Source organism: Microtus pennsylvanicus, chromosome X (assembly GCF_037038515.1).
Source record: "Microtus pennsylvanicus isolate mMicPen1 chromosome X, mMicPen1.hap1, whole genome shotgun sequence".
NCBI classification, from domain to species: Eukaryota; Metazoa; Chordata; class Mammalia; order Rodentia; family Cricetidae; genus Microtus; species Microtus pennsylvanicus.
Window position 1 is genome coordinate 113,076,246 of NC_134601.1, and position 26,168 is coordinate 113,102,413.

General features: G+C 40.6%; 1 protein-coding gene across 1 annotated transcript in view; it reads right to left on the reverse strand.

Annotated features, from left to right (window-relative positions):
* Phex (phosphate regulating endopeptidase X-linked) overlaps positions 1 to 26,168 on the reverse strand; it is a 211,420-nt gene that overhangs the window by 149,927 nt on the left and 35,325 nt on the right. Inside the window, exons 4-9 of the mRNA XM_075958100.1 lie at positions 17,359 to 17,445; positions 15,948 to 16,174; positions 9,533 to 9,601; positions 6,937 to 7,053; positions 2,863 to 2,946; positions 1,170 to 1,315 (exon numbers count right to left, since the gene is read on the reverse strand). Coding sequence (XP_075814215.1) covers positions 1,170 to 1,315; positions 2,863 to 2,946; positions 6,937 to 7,053; positions 9,533 to 9,601; positions 15,948 to 16,174; positions 17,359 to 17,445 — 730 coding nt within the window. The remainder of the gene's footprint in view (positions 1 to 1,169; positions 1,316 to 2,862; positions 2,947 to 6,936; positions 7,054 to 9,532; positions 9,602 to 15,947; positions 16,175 to 17,358; positions 17,446 to 26,168) is intronic.

Sequence of the window (26,168 nt, forward strand, 5' to 3'; positions counted from 1 at the left end):
AAAAATAAATCAATATTTTAAGAAAGAAAAGAAAATAAAGATTCCTGGCCCCTGCAGACCTACTACACCACACTCTGTGGAGGAGGTGGAGTTTGGTGTCTGTATTTTCAACAGGCCTACGGAGATGTGGCAAGTGTCACCCGCCGTGTGCAGTAATAAATAGCTTAGCATCGCATACGCTTACCCGCTGTCAAATTCTATTTTCACTTAGCAAATTTCTAAAGGATCACTACTTCTCTTGAGGTGAATTTGTTGTTTCTTCTGTGGGTTTTTTTTTCTATATGTGTCAATGAACATGGAAGAGACCTTAAACAGCTGCAGCTTTTTGTGGCAATCTAGATGTTTCTCTGGGGTAGAAGTGGAAATTAGATGCTATATTTTATTACTAGGGCTTCATTAGGTGCCTTTGAAAAGAAACTTAATGCCTGGAAATCAGGACAGAACCTGAATAATAACATATTTTTGTTTTTACCACAGCACAGCAATTAGCTTTAGTGGATTGTTTTTATAAATTTGTTCACCTTTCATTTTCTGTATCAAAACTAAATGGCTTAATGAACATAAAACACATGAGCATTTTTAGGACTTTTTTTTTTCACTGTAGTCCTACGCTAGCAAAGCTCCAAACCCTAAACATTCTTTCAAAGAAGAAACACGTCATCTTTTCTAAAGTTGTTTTATCCATTTAATTTTCCTCCAGCTCTCAAAGCAGTCTTGTCTTTTCAACACAGGTAATTTGGTCTGTTGCCAGCAAACAACTTGCTGACTGAAAAAAAAAATAGACCAGAAAGGAAAAAATAATGCTGCAAAAGGCCAAAAATGAACTGGGGGGAAAGTGTTTATGTAGAAATCTCAGGAAATAACATCATTACTAACTAGTTCTTAAAACTAATAAACAACCTAGGTTCTCTGAGGAAACAGCATGGAGAAATAAAAAAAATGGGGGTAAATAAGGAGCATAAAACATTGGGTATTTGTTATCATCTCAGCAAGCAAATTACCCCAGACAATGATGTAGGCCAACTCAGCAAAAAGGGCGCTGCAATTTTCCCTCACTGTTTAGCTGTAACTTTCTTTAAAAGCAATTTTCCAAGCACATGAAAAATGGAGGCCCTTCTAATTTATAGAGAAAACAAAGGCCACAGTAAAATGCACATGAAAGTTCTTACTTCTTCCTCTCAGAACCTAATATCCTAAATAAATCTTTAAAGTATTGTGGGACGCGGACCACCACATTCTCCGAGGGACCGATGTCTTTCAAGTGTGGGTAGAGTCTGGTATCAATGACCTTCTTGATATAGCCCAGCCAGTCAAACTGAGGAGAGAGAAAACAAAGGAAACCTATGGTAAGGCAGCAAGTAAGAGAAAACGGCATTCAGATAGAGTAGGCTGAGCATAATCCACTCCATCCAAATCATTAAAGATAAAACTGTGCATCATTTGCTTATCCAGAAGCCAAAGTCAGATCATTGCCACTTAGCCCTGTGGCTTTCATCACAAATGGAGCCTGTGTTCTGCAGCACAGACTTCTGGATAGTAAACACTCTCGTGCTTTAAAATATGATGCACTCCCTCAGCTGCCCCAGCCCTCCTCACCCTCCGTTTCCTCTCTATCTGATTCCCTCAGTCCCACCTCATTCCAAGCCCTGCTCTTCTGTTGGCTTGGGTCACTCCTCTATTTCTCTGCACTCCCTCCTTCAGGCTTCTCCCCCTACCTCTCACCTTCCCCTCTCCTTCCCCTAAACACAGATGCAGAAGCCTTAGCACACCTTGGATCTTCTTCTCTGTGCAACCTCCCTGATTCCAGGAGGGGGGAAACGCAACAGAATAGCTCACCTCCATTCTATAGAGCATCATTGCATGTTTCTAAAACAAACACGGTTTTGTGCTTTGTATCACTAAAGGCCATCTGCTGACTCTTCCTCCTTTGTCTGCCTCCACTAGTGAACCTGAAAACCAGTGACTTACTTGCTTAGCTCCCACTTCCCTACCTCTTGCCCCACAGCAGGGATGGTCACGTGGCCCAATTCTACTGATAATTAAAAGCAAGCTATCTAGGAATATGCTAAAAGGGGGCTTTTCTGTTTACCTTGGTAAAAATAAACAAGTCAGATGGGACCGTGGGTCCTTTCCCCTTCTCCTGGATCTAGTGAGGAAGAGCTACAGTGGTCACTTTGCGGCCGTGTCATCAAAATGAACTAAAAAGCCCAAGGAGGGTAAAATGTAGAGATAAAGTCTATGCAATGCTAAACAGCTGAACCAGCACCAAAGAGTGCCCATGGCTGTGTTGTAAGAAAATGGCCTTACCAGCTGGACCTGGACTGAAAGAGCTGTGATCAAACCGGACTCTCTGAATGTGGCTGACAATGAGGGCTGACTGAGAACCCAAGGACAATGGCACTAGGTTTTGATCCTACTGCATGTACTGGCTTTGTGGGAGCCCAGTCTGTCTGGATGCTTACCTTCCTAGACCTGGATGGAGGGGGAGAGGGTCTTGGACTTCCCACAGGGCAGGGAACCCTGACTGCTCTCTTAGGACTGGAGAGGGAGGGGGAGGGAGGGAGTGGGAGGTAAATAGAGGGGAGGAGGTGGAAATTTTTAATAAATAAATTTTTTAAAAAAAGAAAATGGCCTTACCATCTTAACCACTATCAGAAAGCTCTTAGTATTCCTTGCATACAACTGAAGAAATCCCACTGTACACATAAGGATATTTTATGTGATAGTAAAAGAGAAAGATAATCAAAATGATAAATAGTAAAAGTTCAGATTTACAAGGCTAACTTTTATACACAGATGAAGTATAATCCCTTGTAAAGTATCAGGCAACAGAGTTGTTTTTTTCAGAGAGGTTTCACCAACCTGGGGAATCATTGCACTGAGTTCTGAGATGTTCATTTTGTTATACATAGCCTCACTGGTTCGGTTTTCATGTGGAATCATTATCTGTCAAAAAGAGATTTAGGTTAGTTTTTCAAATAAATCATGACTGCTTCTCACATGTGCCAAAACATCTGTATATTATTATCAGCTTTTTCAAGACTTTGGTGTGATGCCCAGCTCTGGGGAGAAATAAAAAAAAAAAAACAATGCCAGAATTTTAGACAGGATTAAGAAAATAAAAAGAAATTTAGATATCCTTTGCAGTAGGAAATATTGTCGCCAGTACAAAAAGAAGTTCCCATAATGCCCTTCTCCTTTACCATGTGGATGGGCCAAGTCCATTGCTGGCTCAGTTTTGACAACCAAGCTGAAGTTGCACAATTATGGTCAACATTCCATGTTTACCTAAGGTATCCTGATAATGCTCTCAGCTCATTCACCTCTAGGGGACAATGGTCAATGACAAAAAGGAAGCAATGTGCATATCATTGGTACCAAGGATCAGTTTTCTTGTTTTTTTGACCTTCAGATTTCCCACTGCTGGTGGTATGAATTTGGTCGCCACCTAAGCAAACAACTCACAAACTTCTAGCCTCTACCATATAAATCTAAGACCTGCAAAAATGACTCTTCCTCAAGTCATCTTAATCCCTTCCATTGAGCAGCCATAGCTCCCTTTCCCACATTATCACTTGGCTTTTCTATCTTTCTACTCCCTTGCACCCTTCCAGCCATCTTCTGCCTCACCCAGCTCTCCTGTCCTCACACCTCCTGCCCCCTATCACCATCTCCATGGCTAAGACTGATTGAAAACTCGGCCTGAGGTTTCTGTTCTCTAAGAAGCCTTTTCAATTGACCTCTACTTCGTTTTAATCGCCAGGATGACTCCATGAACAAGTCCTCTCTCTCCTTGATCAGTCTCTCAGACAGGGATTGGGTGGCTGCCTATTTTGTAGCTATCTTTATTTATTTGGATTTGATGAGGTTTTTTTTTTCCTTCTCAGCCTCAGAGACTCCCAAAAACTGTGTATCTCAGTAGTTTTAGACGTGACGAGTCACCTGAAGACTAAGAAAATGAGAGAAACCTTCTGACCAGGCAAAAACTCCATGCACCACAGATATTTCAAGACAAAATCACAGAAGACGAATGGTAGGCAATTGTCCCTCTCTTCTAAGTCCTTCGGGGTCTTAATGTCTCCCTCCCCACTTTCCACTGGAGAGATGATAAGCCCCTTATAGTTTCCTTGCTGTCTGTGAATTATAAACCATTTCCTTGGAGGATTTCTACATATCTCTCCCATCCTCCTCCTTTCTCGACTCAGAATCCAAGCTCCAGGTTGAAACCTTTTGGCCTCAAAACTGTTTCCAGCTCTCTCGCAGCTGATCCCCTCCACACAGTGGATTTGCCACTTCATTCACCCTCACAACAACTCTGTCTTGCCTCCGTCCAGCTGTTTTTAGATTTCTTTTTGGTCTAACTCTCTGGCTCAAGGCAAAACCCTTTCATGCTATTGATCCCACCTTCGGCTCAAATTAGCATACTGGGGCCCCTATTTGCTTGGGAATGGAATTTAGACAGTGTGTTTGACATAGCTTATAGGCACATCTGCAACAATCTTCACAACATTCGAGGGACATGCAGTAGTAAACTTTTAAAAGTGAAGTTGGGTTCATTAAGAATATGTTTAAAGAGGAGGGTGAGTGGGGGAGCGGGAGGGGAATGGGAGGAGGAGAGGAAGTGTAAATTTTTGAATGGGAAGAGAGAAAGAAAGAAAGAAAGAAAGAAAGAAAGAAAGAAAGAAAGAAAGAAAGAATATGTTTAAATACAGAGTGAAGCAGGAAGACGCAGAGGGGAAAATCTTAAGAACAGTATTATATGCCCTACAGTAAGCACAGGCTTGACAGAAGAGTTTTCATAAATGAACTAGAAGGGCACACATGTGCCACCGTGCATGTAAGTAAATGAGAGGATAACTTTGGGTACTGGTCCTTACTTACTTTGTTTGAGGCAGGGTGGGTCTCTTTTTTCTACTACTGCACTATGTATACCCAGCTAGCTGGTTCACGAGCTTCCCAGAATTCTCTTGTTTTCACCTTCCATCTCAAAGTAGAAGCACTAATATAAGAGATAGATAGGTACCACTACGCCTGGCCTTACATGAGTTCTGGGAACTCAACTCTGGTCCTCATACTTACCCGGTAAGTGTGTTTTGCCTACTGAGTCATCCACCTAGCCCCTAGAAAGGAACTTTCTATTGTGAGTAGGGATTTAGAAAAAGATATATGTGAACATCATCACTGTAAGGGGAGACCTAATTCCTCCAACCCTACCCTTCATCCTAACTCTGTATCTCAACATACCACCACCAGTTTACAAACACAAAGCCAGTAAGCACCTGGACCACAGAATTTTTATTAACTTCTATAATAAATGATCACTAAGTTCTCCCATAAGCAAATGTCACTGTATTTACTATCTCTGGATGTAAGAACATTTAGGGATTTTACACATTGTTTCTTCTAGAAACCCTTTCCGTCTCTAACATGAGCCAGAAAGAATTTAAGGTGATTTTATTCAGAATATAGTATAGGACACTATCATTAAATGATTAAAGGAGAGGGAGAGAGAGAGAACAATGTATGGGCATAGTGGCACACACCTTTAATCCCAACACTCCAGGATGCAGAGGCAAGTAGATCTTGAGCCTTTTCTACCTGGGAAGTTCCAGGACAGCTGTAGCTACCCAGTGAGATTTTTGTCTTAAAAAATGGGAGGAATGTAAAACTAAAGCATGGTAACGCAATGGAGCACCAGCAAGGCAGTTTTACAGTTTTAAGTTTCTGCACCAAACTTCACATTCAATATTGATAGATAATCTTCTCTAAGATCAAATTTTATCAGTCACACAGAGTAGGTATAATACAAAAATGTGGGCTGGGTTAAAAATTACCTTCCAGGACTGGGGGTGGTAGCATACTTAGCATATATGAAGCCCTGCATTCAACTCCCAGTTCCAGAAAGAAAAGAAAAGAAAAGAGAAAAGAAAAAAAAGAAAAGAAAAGAAAAGAAAAAAAAAGAAAGAGAGAAGGAGGAAGGGAGGGAGGGGGAGTGAGGGAGGGAGAGAGGGAGGAAGGGAAGGAGGGAGGGGGAGTGAAGGAGCGAAAGAGGGAGGGAGGGAGGGAGGGACGGAGGGACGGAGGGAGAAACCCAACTTTCAATGAGATGAGTATCTATTGAACATCTGTCTTCTATTTGAGCCATATAAGAATTTCTCTGAGACCCACATTGGAGCACCGGACTGAAATCTCAAGGTCCAAATCAGGAGCAGAAGGAGAGAGAGCACGAGCAAGGAACTCAGGACCGCGAGGGGTGCACCCACACATTGAGACAATGGGGATGTTCTATCGGGAACCCACTAAGGCCAGCTGGCCTGGGTCTGAAAAAGCCTGGGATAAAACCGGACTCGCTGAACATAGCAGACAATGAGGACTACTGAGAACTCAAGAACAATGGCAAGGGGTTTTGGATGCTACTGCACGTACTGGCTTTGTGGGAGCCTAGGCAGTTTGGATGCTCACCTTTCTAGACTTGGATGGAGGTGGGGGTTCCTTGGACTTCCCACAGGGCAGGGAACCCTGATTGCTCTTTGGGCTGACAAGGGACTGGGACTTGATTGGAGGAGGGGGAGGGAAAATGGGAGGCGGTGGCAGGGAAGAGACAGAAATCTTTAATAAATAAATAAATTAAAAAAAAGAATTTCTCTGAGAAAACAGGTTTCCTTGCTGGCATACTTTAATCATCGTAAAGTAGCACATAGATATTGACTGGGCTTAACCCAGAAAAGTAGAAGAAATGAGGAGCTCTTAATTCCAGTAGTGTTTTTTTTCTTCCCAAAGAGGATGCAATTTCTACCTTGGACCCAGAAGGCAGTGACACAGAAGGTTACCATTTGGTTGCAATTTATATTTTCATTCAGCATGTATTGTTTACAAAATACGGGAAAGAAAATGGGAACGGCAACAAAAAAGAAAAGGTTTGTAGCTAAGACTTACCTCAGCTATCTTAATTTCCAGTCTAAGCACTGACTTCATGTCATGTTCAGCTCGAGAGCTATTAGCTCCTAAAAGCACCGCAGTGTCCACCATGAACTTATAAAGGGCATCACGATACTGTAAGAGATAAAGAAGCAAGTGGCCATGACAACAGCCTGCTAGGAAGTACGTTTCAGAGATATGGAAGCGCCGAAACAGTAGGTGGCAATAAGCTTCCTTCATATTCACTCTGTGTCGGAGTATGATACCAGTATTATGCAATGACAGTCACCTACCTGCCACTCTGAGAGAAAAAATAAGTGATGAGTGCACAGGTACTATTTTGGTGACAGATAGAGTTGCCCAGGCATCAAACAGCAAGCAAACTAGCTTTCTGGCAACTAGTGATATTATGGATAAAAGAAACATCTCCAAATGAGTCCAGAATAGAAATGTAAAGATCAGGTGTCTCCTTCCCAGGCAAGCGATGCTTTAGTAGAGGAATGGGAAAGAAGTGAGTCTAAAAGCAGAGGACCTGACCCATGAACACTAACGCAAAGTGCAATTTATTCCCATCCGGCTCCATTTACCCAGCTTCCCACTAAGAAATAAAGGATGATTATGGTGGTTGGAGTCCTGTGTCTTTTCAGTTTCGGCTTCCCTAGAGTTGTCCTCCCTGTGTCAGGGGGAACAGGAAAAAGGATGATGAGAAACCAACAACTTAGCAAATACAGAATTTCATCTCCAAGGTAACTATGACCCTGCAAGCTATTCTTACTGCGGGACTCACCTTAAGACCTGTATGTTTCTTGGTAGATAGCCATTCTTTTAATAAATGGAATGAAATTCAGTCAGCAAGTCTGGCTAATAGTATTAATTGGAAAGAATGGTTTGCCCTTCCCAAGTCTACTAAAACGTGTTCAACGACTCAGTACACATTCAAGGTGGCTTGCTCAGCAGGTTTTATGACGGGGGAAAGGCATACAAATGAAAACCTAAATGATGCTTGAGACTGTTTCTCAGTCTGTGCCCTAGTGATGAAGAACACATAAAATGTTTCTTAATAGACTACTGCATGCACGGAAGCTGAAGAACTGGAAGATTCCAACCCAGAAAACCTGGAGATATACTACTTGAGAGACACGGGGTTTGGGAACAGTACGAGATAGGTCCTTCTCTTGAAGGAAGAACAAAAACAGGCAAGTTAGTAGAGACAGGCTGAAAACAGGCAATGAAGAGGCCTTAAACTTCTTCAAAGGAATGTAGAGTCTATCCTGAGAGTGAGATATACTCTTATGTATTTTTGGATGTGAACCTAGCCTTTAACAGCTAAGCCATCTCTCCAGCCCAGAGTTTAGGCTCTATCTTGAGAACAAGATATACTGGGAGTGGTGGTGTGGAAGCAAAACTTTCCACGTGGTGCTAAAAGGCTATTGAGGTGAAGGTGGTCACAACTAAGTATGAATGGCTGTAGTTAAGGCAAGAATAGACAGAAATGTGATCGAGGACAGTGGGGCTAGGAAGGAGGGACCAGGCGTCTGGAGGAAGAATTACTTGCAAAGGTGGCATCATTTGGACTTGGTTAACTACTTATAGGGAAAGGATATGATCTTGAGTCTGCTTGCTAAGATGACAGATTCCCTAGTCTGGCAAGGTTGACTCAAGAAGGAACACTTGGAAGCCCCCTTAGATGAGTGTCCACTGACTGGCAGAGGCCTAAGTGTGTGGCTAGTCTGCAGAGCCTTCCACATATAGAGGCTACAGCATAGGCCCAGGAGACCTGGCCATGAGGCTTGTTTGGAGGACAAAATGTCCAAAGTGAATTCAAATTATTAAAATGACCTAGCCCTGTCCAGTGTCCAGGAAACTCCCGTTTCCAAGCTGAGTCTAAAACTCTAACCTGATACATCCTTTTTGTTTCTCATTACCCATCATTAATCATCATTAACCCAGAGCACATGCTAAAAATAGAGTCCCAGATCCCATCTTGTCTGCTAAATCAGAATCACCATGACTGGATCCATATATGAAATTTCCAGGGTGATTTTTTTAAGCCAATACAGTTTCGAGTGTCCTTCAGCTTGGAAAATTATAGTGAATGGTTGTTCATGAATTTGCTCATCTGAGAATTGGCTGCAAACTCGTATCTTGGTTATTTCATTTGGATATGCTATCTCATCAAGGTGATGGGGTCACTGAACAGGGAACTTACACAACCTTGATGTTCCTGCTTCTACAAGACAGGAAGTAGAACTACGTGTTAAAAACCAGTGATTCTCAACCTTCCTAATGCTGTAACGTTGTGATACAGTTCCTCAGGTTGTGGTGACCCCAAACATAAAATTATTTCCTTCCTAGCTCATTACTGTAATTTTGCTGTTATGAATTGTAATGTAAACATCTGATAGACGAGAGTTGATATGCAATCCCCAACAGAGTCGAGACCCACAGGTTGAGAACCACTGGCCTAAACAAACACTCTCTGCCTTGCTACACTGGGAATGTGTTCAGTGAAGTTATGGTGATGGTTTCCAGGACAGAAGCTGACATCTTATAGTAATTGATGACCCAAACAGCTGCCAGGCAAGACATGTAGCTAAATATGAGTAAAACTCACAGATTTGGCCTCTGTACTGTTATCAAGGAAGTCTTCCCTCACAGCCAGGGAGAGTGTTGCTTGGTCCAGCTGTTAAAACAAAAAGAGAAAGAAAAAAAACAATAAGACAGACAAACAGAGAAAGCATGGCATGGACATTTGAAATGGTTGTGTAGCATGTTAACAAGAGTCATGGGCTCCCTGGCAGCCCAGCCATATTTTGAACGTGTGTCACCGTCACAAGAATCCCTTCACTCTATTCAGAACTGCATGCAAATAGGCACTTTGAGAGACCTAACATATCAGAGACCTGTCCCCTGACTTGCGGATTTGTGTTATCGATCGCTGAGGTTTTACCAACACTCAACAGTGCAAGGCTATTTGAGTTGGAATAGATATTAGAGATTATCTGACCAAAGCCAGAGAATTTATGAATTTTCCCAAGCTCGTGTGGCTGAACAGAGCTCAGAGTCAAATTGCCTTCTGTTCCCAGATCCACTACCCACATCACCGAAGTGCTTTGCAAATGCCCTTCTGGCTGGAGCTGATGCATTAGGCTTTCTACAGCCCACCTCAGAAATAACGTTTCTTTGTACTCACAAAGAATGAACTGACATTCTGGAGAAATCTTTGTGGCTTTTAAAAACTTCTCTGAAAAGTTAAGAATACGTGATAGAAGCACAAATAATAATCAGACAACTTTAATCAAGTATTTTATCCCCTTTTCATACATAAAATCTATATAAAATTATAGTTCTCCATCAAAATCCCCTTTACATGCTGCAAAGTCTATAAAAGGTCAAGTTATAGCGGTGCCATTATAAAATTTGAGGAAATACAGGTATTGTATTTTTGAGTAAAATGTATTCAAGACATTCTTGTAGCCTGTGTACATTGCTAATTGGCCTAAAACAACCAAATCACAAGCCATTCTGGCTTTATCCTCCTGTGATTCCCAATCTGCCATTGTTTCTTCCAAAAATGAAGTAAGCCAGAACCCACAAAGCAAAATATTTTTATGAAGATGCTTCGGCTTTCAATTAAATTTGGATCCCTCAGCAACTCTTGTGAGTGCCAGGTTCAGAGGAAAGGAAACTACACAGATAATATCAAGAAAGTCAAAAGTTCTTCTCATAAAATGAAGTTAAACCCACAGAAGGTAAAAGTTTGGATAATTCAAGTGAGGTTGTCCGACCTTTCATAAACCTTCAGATTGTTACAGTTTCTTGGGAACATTTTAAATATACCAATAGATTGAATAAGGCCAGCAACTAAATCTCATTAGAAACACACAAACTCCTGAGGCAAAGTCTTTCTCAAGAAACCCCCACAAGTAGACGGTATTGCTCTGGGTTTGAAAGTCCTTGCATTTACAATATGAAGTTTTCACTTTCAAAAGAGAAGAAAATGTTCATCCAAGCACTGGAGAGGTACATGGACTGGCAGCTCAGATCAGTCTGGGCTACAGAGTTAGTTACAGGATCGCCTTGGCTACATTAAAAAAAAAAGTATGATTTTAGAAAATCAGATACATTGAACTGAAAATGTGATTTTTGCCCAATTATAATTGGCATGCCAATTACAATAAAGTGTTTTAGGGGAGAAAGTAATAATACAAAAAGAAATATCTGAAAATTACGATATAGGAAAGGAAAAACAAAACATTAGAGAAATTACATTTCTAAGAGAATTTCTCAGGTTGGCATCATGAATTTTGCTGAAAGCCAGAAAAATGCAGGTCATTGAGTCATAATGAATTTGAGTTGTCTTATACTAGAACAACCCTGACCCTCCACATAGTCTTTCAAGATCACACATCCCACTTTCCATGGTTCCTGAAATTCTGACTCTTCCTAACACAGGCTTAAGACAAGCATACGCACAGGCACTGAGGCAGTATTTTAGAATATGGTTTTCTGTTGTTTCTTATAATTTTATCTCCCATTGAAATCTACAAGTCTCTACCATCTTGACACGGGAGAACTTTTCCAAAGACCAATACGTGGGCCAATCATCTGCATATCATTGAAAGGAGTGCGTTTTTCTCCATCCAGAGGCATCATATGCTCTGCTAACTGTAAAGGGAGCCCATGCTCGAGGTCAGAGACGAGGCTGTTTCTTACACAACACAGGTCAAACGGGCATGCCAACTACTCAAAATGAAGAACAGCATTGTTCAAATGGTCCTGGCTAGTTGATGGGCCATGGTTCAAGAGAAGAGAGCCTCTCCTCATGAGCTACCATGAACCAGTATCTGCCACAGAAACTACCAAAGTTCAAGTGAACTAAACCAAATAGCAACAACAACAACTAAATAATCAATTAAACAATTAAATAAACAATTAAATCTTTTACATGTAATTGATTAGTGTACATCATGTGTACATGTGGAAGTCAGAGAACAACTTGCAGGGAAAGGTCCCCTCCTTCCAGCATGTGGGTTCCAGGGACTGAATCTACCACATCGCAGGCCTGTTGGAAAGGGCTTTTTCACCTGATGAACCGTTTCATGGGCCCCTAGAAATTTAAACCTATCAAAACAGCCATCGCATACACAGAAGTTCTAGAACGTTGGTAGCCACCAATACACGAACTTTGTTGTCAGGTTCATTAGGTTTCATACAGATCTCAGAACAAAATCATTCCTGCTATCGCTAGACACATGCTTCAAACTGGTTCATGACTATGAAAACTGCAGTTCTGCATTGTTTGGGGGAGGAGGTTAATTCAGATGTGTGAACATTCACTCATGTAATTTGGTACAAACAGGATAGAACTAAAGCCAATGTGAACTGCACTCAGATGCCAAGCAGTGCTTAAACACTTCAGTTTCGAACAGGCTGCCACCTTGGCAAAAGAAAGCAATAATAAGTGTGCAAGTGACTTCTTACATTTGGAAAGCATTCTATTATTGACAGTGTTTCTAGGACCAGTGTCATTGAATATTAAGTGTGCAAGGCAAGCTGTTACCATCTTCCTCTGTCTCCCTTGTTTTTCTATAAACTGGCACTAATGGTAGACACTGTACTTACTTTAAAGGATTTGTGTTTTGTTTCGTGTTTTGGGCACATGTCTTTGGTGATGGTGTGTTAACTACTGACTGGTATCAAGAGGCATACAATATCTACTTTTTCCATTTTTAGCAAGGCCACCATTGATAGTTGATTTCCAGAGGCCTCATTCCATGAATTTCCCAAACATTCACCTGATCATTTTAGTAACTATTGATGATAGTTCCCTAAATCCACTGGCTCTATGGAGATTTAAGTAATAGCAATCTAACCCTTTTTTCCTCCTGATTTATTTTTATTTTTAGTTACGTGTCTGTGGGATGGAGAGACATCTCAGTGTTTAAGAGCACATACTGTTTGCTCTTGCAGAGGGCCTGAATTCAGTTCCATGTTGGATGACTCAAAGTCACCTACAACTCTAGCTCCAGGGAATCTAAGGCCTCGGGCCTCCAAGAGCATCTGCACACACACACACACACACACACACACACACACACACACACACATACACACACATCTTCTTCTTCTTTTTCTTCTTCTTCTTTTCCTTCTTCTTCTTCTTCTTCTTCTTCATTGTCTCTCTCTTTCTCACACACATAATTAAAATAGCAAAGATAAATATAACTGTGTTTATGTGACTGTATATATGTGTAGATAGGTATTCAAGGGTGCAAATACTCAAAGAAACCAGAGAGGGCATCTCAATGTGAGTTACCAGCGAGTTATGAGCCATCTGACATTGGTGCTGAGAAACAAACTCAGGTCTTCTGCAAAAGGACTACGTTCTCTTAACTACTGAAAATCTCTTGAGTTCCTCTCCTGAATTTCCAAGCTGTTCTTCTCTTACAAGTGAGAACTTTGTCTCATTGGCTATTCATTTATCCTGAAATCAATCAAACCCAGATTGTGGAGAAAATATATGGGAGAAATAATCCAGTTTCTTTAGCAAATAAATGTGGTTTAAAAAACAAAGAGAAGGTGATGACTGTTGTAGATTAAACCGGACTTAGAAAGTGCACATGTGATTGATTCTTAATTTTAACCTCAATCAAAATGCAGCTGTTTCTGGTTGGGGTTTATTAAGGACACATTTGGGGGACTGAAGGGTATAGCTTGATTGTAGAACACTTGCTTATCATGCATGAGGCCCTGGATTCTACCCTCACCAGCACAAAAGAAAATGTTTTATATAATCAGAAAAATTGAAAACTTTTATATTAACTTTTATATTAACTTTGTATATTAGATGTTAAGTATGGTTTTGGTAAGAGTCTTGTTATTGTAAGAGTCTTTTTTATGGTCTATTTAACTTTATTTTATATACATTGGTGTGAAGGTGTCAGATTCCCTGCAACTGGATCTTCAGATAGTTGTGAGCTGCCACGTGGGTGCTGGGAACTGAACCCAGGTCCTCTGGAAGAGCAGTCAGCGCTCTCAACCACTGAGCCATCTCTCCAGCCCCTTGTAAGAGTCTTTTATATTAGCTCAGACAATGAAATATTCACAGTGAAAAGATACGTTTTAGCTATGCTATAAAATATTTTAGCCTCCAAAAAGGAAAGGTTTAAATTTGATTAAAAAAATAGCACAAAGTTGAGGGTATTGATGTTAGGTTCATAAATACATAGGTGCTTATTGCTCATTTTCATTTTAAGTGGTAGTTTTCTTCATGAAAAAAATATTAGAAAAAATAAGTCAATTGTTTGTCTAAGTCCAGGAATGGGTGAAAAATAAAATAGTTACCATTTGCAAAGATGCATCATCGTGTGAATCAAAATCATCCACCACTCCACAGAGGGTGTAAATTACATATGGTTGACAGTCTCCTTACTTTGAAATAACATCTAAAGTATTTGGAAGACTATCATAATAGTCCTGTAATTGAGAATAATCGTCTTAAAATCTGGCTTTAAACATCGAGTACTCCATCCACATTGAAGAGGGGCTGATTGGATTGCACCGTCATTGTGTCTCACATTATGAGATGGCTCAATAGCATGTTGCTACTTCATCATCCAACACAGACACACAGCTGCCTCTGGAACTAAAACTTTCCTTCTGAGTGAGAATCCTTTCAACAACCAAAGATTTTTCTTGCCACCTATCACTGTCTACACTTAGAGGTCAGGAATCTACAGCTTTCAGGCCAGCTCGTCACATACTTCATCTAAAGCTGCTTTTCCAGGTACAATGGCAAAGCTCAATAGTTGAAATAGAGACCAGATGGCTGGCAAAACCTCAAATATGAACCATCTGTCCCTTTATAGAAAACACATTGCCCACCTCTTACTTAGCTCAAAACAGAAGCTCCATGGTTTTGATTTTTGGAGAGGTGGCTTATGTTGAATGAGGAAATATGCTAAATGGTTTTATTGTCCTACAGTTTTTATATTGATATATCATTAATATGTTCTGCTTTGATGAAGGGCAGCTTAGGGTAGAAATCAATGTTCAATAGCATCATTATTTTTCTTCTATGGAAGAAAAAAACACAGCAGGGTGAATGCATAAAATGAGTTAGGAAATGTTATTTGAATTCCTACAACCCCCTTTCATTGATGAATCTTCTGTGGTCTGTAACTTTCTGACAACCTCCTAATTTCACCAATGCAATCCACCTCAGGGCACAGCCAACTGCTCCCTGCCTTTATACTCCTTCTCCCAGCAGAAAAAAAAATGTGCTTAGAATAAGTTCTGCTTTACCTTTTGAAAGGGAGGAGGACAGATTCAGATTGAACTTGACAATGGGGATGTAGGCGTGTGTGCAAGTTGTTCCTGAAAGGGGAACAAGGCATCTGGCATGTGTTGCCCCTTCTGTCGGAGGAACAAGGAGGTGAGGGAAAGAGCAGAGTTCAGAAAGTCTTCTGTTATCACGGGAGACCCAGAAACCTCTCCCAGCTGGAATTTCCATGCTCAGAGAAGCCATCTGAGAATGAGAACAGGGATCACTTGAAAGCCACACACAGGGTCCCTGAAAGGCTGGCAACATTCTACTAATGATCTACACCCTGCAAATCTTGGACTTCTAATGATCTACTCTCTGCAAATCTTGGACTTCTAATGATCTACTCTCTGCAAATCTTGGAGCAGGGCATAATTCTAGATCCTAAAGTTCAGCTGAATTTTTGCCTCACCATTTCATAAAGTCAGCATGAATTTCTGCCTTTAGGAAAGCACCCGAACTGGGGATTGTAGCACAGTTGGCAGAGTGGTTTCCTAGCATTCATGAGCACTGCATAAACATGGCATGGTGATACAAACCTGTAATCTCAGTAGTCAGAAGGTAGAGGCAAGTGACAGGAGTTCAAAGTCACCCTGGGGTGCACCGCAAGCTTGAGGACAGCAAGGGATACTTGAGGATAAACGAAAAGAAAAAGACACCCTAAAGGGTTAATCTTAGCATGAACAAACAGCCCTGGCTATACCTTCAAGATATGTTCATTGGACGCCTTGTCATCGGGGGACACATACAAACGGATGAACACAGAATTGCTGTATTGGCCACGGAATGTTGCAAGTGTTTGCAAGAGGCTGAATTTTCTCTCCGACCAAACCCCTTCAGGACCAATATTAGCTTCAAGCACAGGCCAGCGGAAAGGTGAATGCCGCAAGATGTGGAGCAGGGGCTTGGCGTCTGCTTTTTCAATTGCTTCTGAAAGGGAGTGGACACAAAGGGCAAGTTAGAATTGTAAACTAGAAGCCAGGTACCATGACTCATCCCTCAAGTCCTGCACTCGAGAAGAAGAGGCAAGAGGATCAGAAATTCTAGGTGACCCTCAACTACACAGTGATTGCTCAAAGCCAACCTGGGCTCCCTGAGACCTTGACTCAAAACACTGAAAATGAACTGCAAACTGGATCACCAAGCTAGAGTGCAAATGTCTCTTCTCAACCTGCTGGATGTTCTCTATAATGAAGATGGGCTTAGTTGCACAGACCCCTGCCAATGAATGAAATGAAGTCAGTGGTACTTATTATTGGCACCAAGGAACAACCCTCATTAACAATATGGTTCAGTTATGACAAGGATGCCCCGGTGAATAGGTGCTTCTAGCATATCAAACGATATCCCCAAATCCTACCGAAATCAACTAACACACTTTCTGGAAGCACTTGCTTCAACTCTGGAATGGCCTTGAAAGATCACGTTGAGGTCTTTGTCTCCCAAGGAAAATGCTAGGAGGAGCCTGACATGCCTAGAAATCTAAAGTTCCAGTGGTTTCTACGGAACATAATTTTCCTAAGTATTTGCCCTCTCAGGTTTTGTCTGGAGCCAGAACTGGCCTGGCTATGGATTCAAATTTATTTTTTTACTAGATACAATGAGCTTTTCCCTGCTGCCCTATCTAAATTTCTAATATAGGAACTGACACAGAAATAATCCAGTCACAGAGAAGATCATTTTCTTGAGGCTGGAGAAATAACACAGTTGTTAAGAGCACATGCTGTTCTTGCAGAGGAACCGAGTTCAGGTCTCCACACTCTTGGTGGGCAGTACACAACAGCATGAACCTCCAGTTTCACGGGCTCCTACAGCCTCACCTGGTCTCCATCTGCACTCACGCACTCGAGTGCACACACCCACACACATATACACAGTTATAAACATCAAATAACAAAATCAAAATGTCTTTAAAAGATTATTTTCCACTACAACAGTACAGATTCTCTAAAAAAGATTCATCAAAATCCAGTCTTTGAGACTTTTTATTACCTAAAGAAAAAACCTTTAAACATTGATAGAATTTCAGTTTTCTCTTCCTTAACAATGCCTTTAAACATTAATAGAATTCTGAGGGATAAGGATCATAAATATTTATTTTCCTTATTACTCACTCTCATTCATGCAGGATGAATAAAGGATTTTGGCTTTCTGTACGGCTTCAATGTCCCGCCTTCGACTGACTGATTTCTCCAGAAGTGCTACGAAGGTGAAATGGAATTCATTAGTATCTGCCTGTATACGATGTCAGATTGAAGGTCAGCCTCCAGAAAATTAAATACCAAGACAGACAACTCTGGAGAATACCAGGAGTGCAGACAGCAGGGAAGATTCCAAAGCTACTTGAGGTCCAAATAAAAACAATTGAACATTATTTTATCCAAGGTTCTCCTAACTCAAAAGAAACTGAATGTTCACCAGCCATCTGAGGCTAGACTTTCTGCAGGGGTTAATTTCTGCTGCCACCTCCAAAAAAGAAAGCTGACTTCATTTATTAAAAAACCAAAAATAATTCAGTCTGTTGTTTCTGTACCAAACAATACTCTCAATGGAGGTAATTTCATCTGGGTTAAGTTTCTTACCATTCTTTTTTCATAACTCAGCCTCTCAGGGAGGTCACCCGGAAGAAAATTTCTCATTACAAGTCTTATTTGGTATTGTATAACATGTACATGAAAAAAAAAAGTTCTCACAACAGGAAATAAAGAATCGAGATTGGAAAGCCTACCCAAATTGTCTGAAAATGTGTCTATTCCCACATGCAAAGCCCTGGAGAAGCAAATGAGGCCATGTACAAAAACTGTTTGCCAGACCCTCTTGGAAAATTATTTTCTATTTATAAAATCATTAATAAGATTGTTTGAAGGTAAAAAAAAAAAAAAGGTTGTTGTCGCTCTTCTTTCATATAAGGAAAGAAGAAGGCCAGAACACAGTGGAAACAAACTTCTTCTCAGGGAGGGGGGGATTGCACTTGACTTGAAAGTATCAGTTTACCTTCACGAAGCCAAGTTGATGAATCCCTAGGGTGGACTGTAGCCCCTTTGGCCCTGCCTATTTCCACTATGTAAGACGGCTTCTGGCAGGAAACACACTTGAAATCCTCCAAAAAATCAGCGGAAAAGATGGTTTATATCTCTCCCAAAGGCTTCACGGCACAATGTACAATGCTAATCAATTTGATAAAACACACACACACACATTCCAAGGACTGACATCTAAACCACAAGTTCCACATCCCAAAAACTGCAATCCAAAGTTCTTGCCCAGGGTATTTTGTTTTGGTTTTTTTAAAATATATTTTATTGTTTCCATGTGTCGCTGTGTGTCTTTGTGTGCATGTATATGTACTTGTTTGCAAGGGCCACCAAAGGCCAGAAGAGGGGTCCCCTGGAGCTAGAGTTACAGGCAGTTGTGAGCTGCCCATTGTGAGTGCTGGGAACTCTGCCAGAGCACCAAGCATCCCTCACTGCCAACAGTCTCTCAAGGCCTACTTGGCTTTTGTCTCTATGAGAACCGGTACATAGACCAAGCCTAGGACACTAGACAGAGTCTAGCAAAATAACCTCTCGTTGAAGGTGAACATTTTCAACAACTTGTTTGGGGCATCTTGTGTATCGTCACAGCAAGAAACATTGGGAAACTTGCTCCAGAAATAAAGGGGTTTGTTTTGTGGGGTTTTGTCTTTTTCAACAAAGTTCTCAAACCACACCCATACATTCTTCATTCAAGCCATCTCACATGTCTGTCACATTAGACTGTCACACATTAGACTGTCACATAATGACTTTCTGTCATTAGACTATTGGAAAGACACATTCAGAAGTAAATAATCCACATTTCATTGAGGGTTCTTAGTTAGGGTTTTATTGCTGCGAAGAGATACCATGACCATGGCAACTCTCATAAAGAAAATATTTAGTTGGGGCTGGCTTACAGTTTCAGAGGTTCGGTCCATTATCATCATGGCAGGGAACATGGTGGTGTGCAGGCAGACTTGGTGCTGGAGGAAAAGCTGAGTCCTACATCTTGCAGGCAACAGGAAGTACACTAAACACTGGGTTGGGTGATATCCTCAGCATAGAAAACCTCGAAGCCAGCCCCCACCGTGATACACTTCATCCAACAAGGCCACACCTCCTTAGTGCCTCTCCCTCTGGGGGGGCCACTTTCTTTCAAACCACTACAGGTTCGGATGAGGTTTCAGTATTATAAACACCCTGCAGGCTGCAAACATGACTACCTGAAGGGCCAAGAAAGAAGCCATAGGAGCAAAACTAAGCACCGGTCTTTAATATTTATTTGTGTGTGTTTCCAACGCATACTGTGGCTCAACACGTGTTGAACAGATCAGTCCTAAAATCCTAACCATGCACAAATACCAATCATTTACCAATAATTACAAATACCAATAATTTACACTGGACAAAATTCTGGTTTCTGTAACAGAATTTGGCTTTTCAAACAGATTTAGCTGATGCTAGGTTCTTTGTCCTATCCTTTGTCTTCTTCTCTCGGCTTTCTCTCTGTATCAAAGCAGACGGAGAAGCACTGCTATGCAGATAGTGATGTAGCAATCAGCTCCCAGCACTATTTTCTTTATCTATGCATGTGAATTAGTCAGAAGAAGAAGAATATCAAGCCTGGAGAGTCATTAATAAGCAGAAAATAATACCTGCCTATCACAGGCAATTATTCAAGTTATTAAAATGTCTCCAAAATGTGGAAAGGTCCCATAGGTCACCAACGCAGGGCTTTTCCAGCATAGCCGGTGTTGTTTAGTGGAAGATTTTCGATGCTTCCTACTCTTTCCTATAGGAAACAAAAATGCCAATTCATAGAATCTTAAGACAGCCTACATCAAACTTCACATTTGGCTGGAAAAAAATATGTTCTCCTCAAATTATCTTAAAACTGAATATAGTAAGCCAGGTAATGGTAGCACAAGCCTTTAATCCCAACACATAGTAGGCAGGTGAATTTCTGTGAGTTCAAGACTAGCCTGATCTACAAAGAAACCCTATCTAGAAAAAAAACAACAAACAAACAAACTCAAAACAAAACAAAAAAATCCTGCATATGGGAAGTATTTTTCTCCTCACTAAGATCAAATAAAACTGGTTTCAAAAAATAAGGCGGCTAGGTACAGTAGCTCAGACTTGTCACTCTAGCCCTAGGGAGACTAAGACAGGAGAACTCCTGTGACTTTTGGGCCAATTTGAACTAAAGAGTGAAAAACATATCAAGATAAAAGGCTTCCAAGTCCCACAGACATGAGCTCCAGTTTCAGTTCGCTGATACCTCCTAGCTAGAATGGAGGCAAGTTATTTAATGTCTCTAAGGTTTTGGCATTTTTGTCTGCAAATTTGGATTATACTATACACCCCCAGGGTTGGTGACGATTTTCAAACTTTTATGCGTCAAGAATTTCTAGCTCAGAGCCCAGGCACATGCTGAAGTCAGTGGTGGCTAGGCTGTGGATGCGACTCAGTTGATCGGGCACTTGCCTAACATGAAAGAAGCCCTAGGTTTAACATTAGCACAGAATAAATTGGACAGGGTGACACATGCCCGTTCTTTCAGGACTCAGGAAGTGGGAATACGAAGATGGAAACTTCAAGGTCATCCACGGGTACATAGCAAGCAAACTGAGAGCCTATCTCTCAAAAAAGACAAAACAAAGGGGCTGGAGAGATGGCTCAGAGGTTAAGAGCATTGACTGCTCTTCTGGAGGTCCTGAGTTCGATTCTCAGCAACCACATGGTGGCTCACAACCATCTGTAATGAGATCTGGTGTCCTCTTCTGGCCTGAGGGCATACATGGAGGTTTAACACTGTGTAATAATAATAAATAAACAAATCTTTTTTTAAAAAAAAGACAAAACAAATAAACAAAAACAAAAAAAAAAACCCTAGTAGCTTAATCTGGATGACAGACCAAGTTAACCATATCAAAAAGTGGATCGTTATCAATCTTCCTACTGTGTCCTCTATAACTATTTGTACTTTCCTCTTCCTGTTTCAGGTGTGGTGGCTATCAAGATACTCCCTTTCTGTGTATTGGATGCTTGCTCAAACACCCCGCTGTAGACACTTTGCAGAACCCTGCACATTTCCTCTGCCTCCATAGCACAGAAAATGCCGGGTAGCTATCTGTTAGTCATTAGTGATCTCAAAGCTGCTTGGCTTATGTGCTTCATCCCGGACAGCAAGGCCCTGTTTTTCCAAATACAAACATTTTCAATCCAATTATAGTAATGTATTCAACAGAAAATGCCCAGATCATAATTTGAAAGGATTCTGCAACGTAAACACACAGAAGTAAGCGAGATTGTTACCAAAATCCCAGAAGCCCTACAGTCACTTCCTTATCACTGCCCCCAACCAGGATTCGGAATGGATGTTTTTGCTTGGTTTTGTGGCCTTTCACTGAACCGAAGACCCGGTTATGCTGAACGGTCTTCTGCTGAGCCTCACCTCCGCGTCCATTGTTTGCTCAGCTCTGTTTCACAATACTTGCATAATTTAACTTGGTCTTTTGATTTATAAAAGATCCTCCTATAGTCCCCACATCTCCTTTTTGAGGACTGACAAAATCTTCTCCCATTCTGTAGTTGTTCTTTTCTTCCTGGTATCTTGCGATGAAGTGAAATTTCGAATTTTAATATAGTTCTATTTCTCCCTTTCTCCCTCTATGATTAATGCTATTTGTTATTTTTTTAAAAATCTACCCCCAAATCAATACAATGACCTACACTTTCATCTAGAATCTTCATTGCTTCATATTTATACCTACAGCCCATTTATAATTTCTTTTTGTCCATGATGTGGACAACCAAGGTTGGCCTTACTGGGGATGAATCATGAAAAGGGTTTAATAAGTAAGATATATTGGTCAATTCTTCTCAAATGATATCACCAGATACATTTTGGCATGAAAAAAATGGCACTGACATTCTTGGTACAGCCGCAGCTTAGCTCTTTCACACTGGCTCTCTCAGCCTTTCCTTTCAGACCATCTCCATCCCCTTGTATCAGTTGCCTATTGCCAGGGACCCCAGTATCCACACTGGACTGTAACTCAGGTAGGCTATGCTCACTGTCTTTCCCACCATCCCTTAAATTGTTTATCTCCAAGGCTCCTCTTAGCCCTATAGCAGCCTGCTTGCAGGATCCCTGCCTCCCAACACACCCCCATTCCCTGAGGACTCTGCCTCTTGGTTCTGAACAATTCCCCTAGCACTTTCCCAACATCCCCTCTCAGCCTTTCCTCACGGCCCATCTTCATCCCTTTCTGCAACCCACTGAGCCATCAAATAACTCTCTAGAACAACTCTCTACGAGGGACCCCACAGCCACCAGACTTGCCTAGGATCTCAGGTGGACATAGCAAGCAAAGAACAGATCACTCACCCTCCAAAGACAAGACTAGGCATCAGGACCACAAAATATCTCAAATACCATCACTCCTGGTGCCTTGACACTAGAAAAAAAAACCACAAACATGAACAGCCAAGACAATGTGCCTCCGCCAAAAGTCAGTAACTCTAGTACAGCAAAACCATGAAAAGTGGCCTGGTGTAGTGCATGTCAGGGAATTAAAAATACTGATTATGCTATGTTTAGGGACCTTAAAGAGGAGATGAATCGATGCCTTAATCACGTCTGTGAAACATAAACAGTTGAATGGAATAATAAAAACAATTCAAGATGTGCAAGTAGAATTCAACAAAAAATATGCCAGCACTTGGGAAGCAAAGGCAGATGGATCTCTGAGTTCAAGGCCAGCTTGGTCTACAGAGAGAGTTCCAGGAAGGCCAGTGCTACACAGAGAAACCCTGACTCAAAAAAAAGAAAAAGAAAAGAAACGGGATCATGAAAGAAAGTCTAAACTGAAAAAAAAAAAGAAATAAAAATTTAAGAAGTCAAAGACGTCAGAGGGACTACAAGACAAAGAAGAGAGAGTCTCGGGCATTGTAGATAAGGTAGAAGAAATGGATAGCTCAGTCAGAGAAAACGTTAAATCTAAAATGAACTTTTAATATCTATGCGTAAAACATCCAAGAATTCTGGAACACTAAGACCAAATCTATGGATAATAGAATAGAGGAAGGAGAAGAAACCCAGGTTAAAGGCACAGAAAATACTTTTAACATGGAAGAAAATTTTCCTAACCTAAAGAAGAAGATGCCTATCAGGGTACAAGAAGCATAGAGAACACCAAATAGACTGGTCCAGAAAATAAATTCTCCATGACACATAATAATTAAAACACTAAATGTACAGAATAAAAAACATTAAAAGCTGCAAGGGGAAATGTCCAACTAACATAAAAAGGCAGGTCTATAAGAATTACACCTGACTTCTTAATGAAGACTCTGAAAGCCAAAAGGGTCTAGACAGATGTCCTGCATACTCTAAGACACTAGAGACACCAGCCCAGACTACCATACCCAGCTAAACTTTCAATCACCATAGATGAAGAAACAAGATATTCTATGATAAAGTCAATTCAAGCAATATCTATCAACCAATTCATCTCAACGGAAGGCATTAGAAAGACAACTCAAGTCTGAAGGGACAAACTACAACCAAGAAGACGTGAAGAATAAATGATTACAGACCAGCAAATCAAAAGAGAGAGAAAAGCTAAAACAGCAAAAGAATAAAAATCTATGAACTGCTCATTGATAACTCTCAGTATTGATGACCTCAAATCTCCAATACAAAGACACAGACTAAGAAGCGGGTTAGAACATAGGATGCATAATTCTGCTGCATCCAAATCGCACACCCCACCATAAACAGAGAAATGCTGGAGGTAAATAAGGTCCTAAGTCAAATGGACCCAGCAGATACAGCGCGCGTCACCCAAACACAGAACATATTTCCTCTCAGCACCACACTGAACTTTTTCCAAAATTACCACATAATTGGACACAAAGCACAGCTCAACAGACGTAAGAAAATTAAAATACCCTGCATCCCTTCTGACCACCCCAGATTAAAGCTGGAGATCAACAACAAAAACAGAAAGCTTATGAACTCATGGAAAATTAACAACTTGGGGCTGGAGAGATGGCTCAGAGGTTAAGAGCTCTTCCAGAGGTCCTGAGTTCAATTCCCAGCAACCATATGGTGACTCACAACCATCTGTGATGAGATCTGGCGCCCTCTTCTGGCGTGTGGGCATACATGCAGGCAGAATGTATACATAATAAATAAATCAATCTTTAAAAAGAGGAAAATTAACAACTTACTACTGAATAAAACTGGTTCAACACAGAACTTCAAAAATAATTTAAGACTTTCTAGAACTGAAGGAAAATGAACATACAACACACCCAAACTCACAGGACATAACGAAGGCAGTTGTAAGAGACACATTCATAACATTAGCTGCTATTACAAAACTTGGGGAGATCCCACTTTAGTAACTTAACAGCATATTCCAAAGCACTAGAACAGTGGATCTCAACCTGTGGTTTGCAACCCGTTGGGGGTCAATGGACCCTTTCACAGGGGTCACATATCAGATATTTTGCATATCAGATATTTATTTTATGATTCATGACAGTAACAAAGTTACAGTTATAAAGTAGCAACGAAAAGAGTTTTATGGTTGGAGGCCAGCACAGGATGAGAAACTGTGTTCAAGGGTCACAGTATTAGCAGGTTAAGAATCACTGCTCTAGAATAAGAAAAAATAACATTCAAAGGGAATGGGAAGCAGAAACAAATTCAGAGCCAAAATCAATACAATAGAAACACTAACAAACAATACAAAGAAACTAAGAATTGATTCTTTGAAAAAATCAGTAAGATTGGCAAACCCTTAACCAAATCAACTAAAAGACAAAAGGGAGATCCAAATTAATAAGATTTGATAGAAAAAGGAGGAAAGCCAGGCGGTGGTGGCACACGCCTTTAATCCCAGCACTCGGGAGGCAGAGGCAGGCAGATTTCTGTGAGTTCGAGGCCAGCCTAGTCTAGAAGAGCTAGTTCCAGGACAGGAACCAAAAAGCTACAGAGAAACCCTGTCTCGAAAATCCCCCCCCCAAAAAAAATAAAAAAAGAAAAAAGAAAAAGGAGGAAATTACAAAAAAAAAACCAACAACAAAGAAATCCAGATTTGGCATCTTGGCTAGAGCCATGAGACAACTAGCTCCAGATAAGATTTTAAGTAATATATTTAATAGGTATGGAGAATGTGGGAATCCTTGCCTTGTTCCTAATTTTAGTGAAAATGCCTGGAGTTTCTCACTGTTTAGGTTGATGGTGGTTGTCGACTATAAATCTCCTTCATTATGTTAAGGTATATCCCTTGTATCCATAACCTCTCGGACTTTTATCATGATGAGATATTGGATTGTCTGTATCCAATGAGATGGTTTTTGTCTTTCAGTCTGCTTATATGGTAGATTATGTTCAATTTATGTATGATGAACAATTCCTGCATCTCAGAGATGAAGTCTACTTAATCATGGTGGATAATATTTTGTATATATTCTTGTATTTGGTTTGCAAGTATTTTATTAACAGTTTTTGTATTTTGTTGATAAGGGATATCTGTCTGTAATTTTCTTTTGGGGTGGGTTTTATGTGACTTATATATCTGAATAATCATGAAAAGAATTAGGTAATATTCCTTCAGTTTCTATTTCACAGAATAATTTTAGAAGTATTAGTGCTAATTCTTCTTTGAAGGTCTGATAGAATTCTACACTGAATCTTCTGGCCTTGTGGTTTCCTTCTTGAGTGGGGTGATGGGAATTTGGGAGACTTTTAATTACTGTTTCAATTTCACTAGGGCTTATTGGTATGTTTAAATAGATTATTTGATGTTGCTTAACTTTGGTAGGTTGCATATATCAAAAAAATGTATCCATTTCTTTTAGGTTTTCCAGCTTGATAGAGCAGAGATTTT